General features: G+C 45.1%; 1 protein-coding gene across 1 annotated transcript; it reads right to left on the bottom strand.

The window, feature by feature from the left end:
• Positions 1-392: 392 nt before the first annotated feature.
• LOC133550571 (cAMP-regulated phosphoprotein 19-like) lies at positions 393-1,065 on the bottom strand. Its single transcript, XM_061896527.1, has one exon. The coding sequence runs from the start codon at positions 981-983 to the stop codon at positions 642-644; it is 342 nt and encodes a 113-aa protein (XP_061752511.1). The 5' UTR covers positions 984-1,065; the 3' UTR covers positions 393-641.
• Between the last annotated feature and the right edge of the window lie 3,612 nt (positions 1,066-4,677).

Below are 4,677 nucleotides of genomic sequence, written 5' to 3'. Positions count from 1 at the left end.
TATCTGGTTTGGTGGCTGCAGGATTAGATCTCTGCTATTTGCAGATGATGTGATCCTGATGGCTTCATCTGGCCAGGATCTTTAGCTCCTGGCCAGATTTGACTGGATCGGTTCACAGCCGAGTGTGAAGCGACTGGGATGAGAATCAGCACCTCCAAGTCCGAGTCCATGGTTCTCACCCGGAAAAGGGTGGAGTGCCATCTCCGGGTTGGGGAGGAGATCTAGCCCCAAGTGGAGGAGTTCAAGTACCTCAGAGTCTTGTTCACGAGTGAGGGAAGAGTGGATCGTGAGATCGACAGGCGGATCGGTGCGGCGTCTTTAGTAATGCGGACGCTGTATCCATCCGTTGTGATGAAGAAGGAGCTGAGCCGGAAGGCAAAGTGAATTAAGTGAATTATATTTATATATAGCGCTTTTCTCTAGTGACTCAAAGCGCTTTACATAGTGAAACCCAATATCGAAGTTCCATTTAAACCAGTGTGGGTGGCACTGGGAGCAGGTGGGTAAAGTGTCTTGCCCAAGGACACAATGGCAGTGACTAGGATGGCCAAAGCGGGAAACGAACCTGGAACCATCAAGTTGCTGGCACGGCCGCTCTACCAAATGAGCTATACCGAGCTATAATAAAGCTACAAAAATACTCATCTCTCAGCCAGTTTGCTTGTCGCAATAGAGGTCTTTCTCTGAGGCAGGTCCTGAGGTGTCGGGATGTGACCACCTGTGATCTGAGCCTTCTCTGTTGGGGCTGATGGCAAGTGTTTATTCTTCATTTTGGCCTTGGCCATGTTGTAATCGCCAGAATCAAAATACTTTAGCCCTTTCTGAAGTCGTTTTCTCAGAAAATCTGAACCTCCCGGTCTAACTCCAAGATTGGGATGCATGACCTTTATCTTGGCTTCTTCTGCTTTCTCTGTACTGACAACTTTGTCATCCATTTCCCGCTCTTCTTCCATAGTCATGGCTCCTTCGGCCAACTCTGACATTTTCGAACTTAAAATGTGGCCTGTTGCAGAGAAAGGAGAAGGTCCTACCTGCACCAGGGGTGCGGGATCATGGATGAAAGAGTGCCGCTCTCAATTTACCGGTCAATCTACGTTCCCATCCTCACCTATGGTCATGAGCTTTGGGTCATGACCGAAAGGACAAGATCACGGGTACAAGCGGCTGAAATGAGTTTTCTCCGCCTGGTGGTGGGGCTCTCCCTTAGAGATAGGGTGAGAAGCTCTGCCATCGGGGAGGAGCTCAAAGTAAAGCTGCTGCTCCTCCACATCGAGAGGAGCCAGATGAGGTGGTTCGGGCATTTGGTCAGGATACCACCCGAACGCCTCCCTCGGGAGGTGTTTAGGGCTCGTCCGACCGGTAGGAGGCCACGGGGAAGACCCAGCACACATTAGGAAGACTATCTCTCCCGGCTGGCCTGGGAACGCCTCGGGATCCCCCGGGAGGAGCTGGATGAAGTGGTTGGGGAGAGGGAAGTCTGGGCTTCCCTGCTTAGGCAGCTGCCCCCGCGACCCGACCTTGGATAAGCGGAAAAAGATGGATAGATGGATGGATGGATGGATGGATTCAGCTGTAAATAAAAAATGTTCTGCACCCATAATATCGGCTACCAATAGGAATGTAACTGTTCCCTCCAGGTATTTCATCAGTGAGTACCATCGCTGAGGTCAGTAACATTTATTCTAGGTAACTTTCACATGTTCATAGAAGATTATCAACGACAGAAAGTCTGAGTTTGGTTGGAAAACCAAACAAACGATTAAAGTTTTTAAAGTTTAAAATCCAATGAAAACATAAAACCTAAAAGGCTTGTCCATCTCTTTGTGATGGACCATTTGATACACATTCTAGACTCATTGGTTACAATGCCATTCAAAAACATCCATCCATCCATCCATTTTCTACCGCTTATTCCCTTTCGGGGTTGCGGGGGGCACTGGCGCCTATCTCAGCTACAATCGGGCGGAAGGCGGGGTACACCCTGGACAAGTCGCCACCTCATCGCAGGGCCAACACAGATAGACAGACAACATTCACACTCACATTCACACACTACGGCCAATTTAGTGTTGCCAATCAACCTATCCCCAGGTGCATGTCTTTGGAAGTGGGAGGAAGCCGGAGTACCCGGAGGCAACCCACGCATTCACGGGGAGAACATGCAAACTCCACACAGAAAGATCCCGAGCCTGGATTTGAACCCAGGACTGCAGGAACTTCGTATTGTGAGGCAGACGCACTAACCCCTCTGCCACCGTGAAGGCCCATTCAAAAACAATCTAGCTAAAAAGCAGAAAGATTAAATAAGAAGAACATATTCTTTTTTTACAATACAAAAGAACAGAAGCGTTCCTTCCTGTTAGAGGACAAATAGTCAGGACCTTCGCACCAAGCACTCAGACTAAATCTGTCCACTTTAAGTCTATGAGCATGAACTGATGAGGACTACTCTGATGAAAGCCCAGATATCTGAACAGTCAACTGATCAAATGAATGCCCTTAGATTTAGGGTTAGCTTTAAGTTATATTACCTTAGATTTAGGGTTAGACTTATATTTGGGATTGAATTTTTATTCAAGGTTAGATTTAAATTCAGGGTTAGGTGGTTATAAATTAAATGTATGGTTATGTTTCGGGTAAATTTCTGGGTTAGCATGTTATGGTTGGATGTATATTTAGGGTTTAGGTTATATTTTGAGGTATATTTATATAGAGGTTTATATTTATGGCTAGGTTTATATTTAGGATAAGATTTATATTTAGGGTTAGGTTTATAGGTCAATGTTGAGTAGAAACAAATTGCTCCTAAAGACAATTGGACTTTTCCTCTGTCAGACACACCAACCCAATCCGGTTTAAAACTGATCTGATCAAAACCGGTCTGCGCCTAAACCTGAGGAATTTTACCTTCTATTAGTTTTTCGTTTTGTCGTTAATTCACTCTGAAATCTTCTTCCAAACTTTGTATTTTCACTGCTCAGCCTTGAGATAAGAAACTTTATCTGCTCCACTTCCTCCACCGTCATGGGTACAGAATAAACACAGGAGAGTTTCGGCACAGCCAGATGATGTTTGCCAGACATGACGGAGGATTATTAGTGTAAAAAGAAACTACTAGTGTAAAAAGAAACTACCGTATTACCTTGAATTGCCGCCGGGGGTGAAACTCGCTCCCCAAATTTATTAGCGCATGCTTACTTTTAGGGACCCAGGACACGTTGGGAAGACTATGTCTCCCGACTGGCCTGGGAATGCCTCGGGATCCCCCGGGAAGAGCTAGACGAAGTGGCTAGGGAGAGGGAAGTCTGGGCTTCCCTGCTTAGGCTGCTGCCCCCGCGACCCGACCTCGGATAAGCGGAAGAAGATGGTTGGATGGATAGATGCTTACTTTTACTGCCAGGTCAAATTCGAGACATATCGAGTGACTCTTCCCCTGTCGTCTTCTTCAAAATGGCGGAGGAGTTTTCTTTTTGCTTTTACTATGTGTAAACCAGGGGTCTTGTTCCACAGCCATACAGATGACACTGATGGTTGTGATATAAAACAACTTTAACACTCTTACTAATATGCGCCACACTCTGTGAACCCACACCAAACAAGAATGACAAACACATTTCGAGAGAACATCAGCTCTGTAACACATTATAAATGCAACATAACACTTACCCAGAATTCCATGCATCCATGACTCTTGGCTATATTATACACCCCGCTAGCACCAACCCCCCCTCCCCCCCCCGCTCCCCTCTCCGTGCGTCGGTTGAGGTGGGCGGGGTTGGGGGCGCAAGTATAATATAGCCAAGAGTCATAGATGCATGGCATTTTGGGTAAGTGTTATGTTGCATTTTTAATGTGTTACAGAGCCGATGTTCTCCAGAAATGTGTTGGGTTAGGGTTCACAGAGTGTGGCGCATATTAGTATTAGTGTTAAAGTTGTTTATATCCCAACCATTAGTGTAAAAGGTATGGCTGTTGAGCAAGTATGCATTGCAATCTCATATGAGAAGCAGCGAATTGCATGCGTCCGACCGGCACGCAGACAGCATGGTGTAAAGGTGGGCGTGATGACATGTTGTAGAGCAGTGGTCCCCAACCACTGGGCCGCAGCCGCAGAAAAAATGTTTAATTAATTTTTTTTTTTTTTATCGCACTCAATTCTTTACTGCATGCCATTGGTAAGCGCAGGGGTGAGAAGAGGTTTTAAAATCATTAGCGCCTGCTTACTTTTACAGCATGCCTTGAATAAGCGCAGGAGTGAGAAGAGGTTTAAAATAATTTGCGCCCCGGCGGCTAATCAGGGAAATACGGTAAATGAAACCTCTAAAGATCATCTGAAGTATACATTTAAATATGTTGTAGTCTTAATCCACATGATGCAGAACTATCCAGTGTTGAGAAAATTACCCTAAAAAATAATTAATTAGAGTTACCCTTACCCCAAAATAATCGCATTAGTCAGGGAAATAGTCTTTGTTAGATGTAATAACTTACTCGGGAAAGTAATTCATGATTTACTTTTTTGTTTACATTCAAATATCTGTCAAGAGGTTTAGAGATTATTCAAAATAGCAGAGTGCATCACTTTAAAAACGTGATGCCTGTTGTTAAGTGCGTGCTCATAACATATAACATATAGCATAGTTGTTGGCTTTGCATTAGTCGTCGACAGGGAGTGAT

The sequence above is a fragment of the Nerophis ophidion genome, linkage group LG04 (genome assembly GCF_033978795.1).
Source record: "Nerophis ophidion isolate RoL-2023_Sa linkage group LG04, RoL_Noph_v1.0, whole genome shotgun sequence".
NCBI classification, from domain to species: domain Eukaryota; kingdom Metazoa; phylum Chordata; class Actinopteri; order Syngnathiformes; family Syngnathidae; genus Nerophis; species Nerophis ophidion.
Note: the sequence above shows the minus strand (reverse complement) of the source record. Positions and strands in the feature narration are given on the sequence as shown.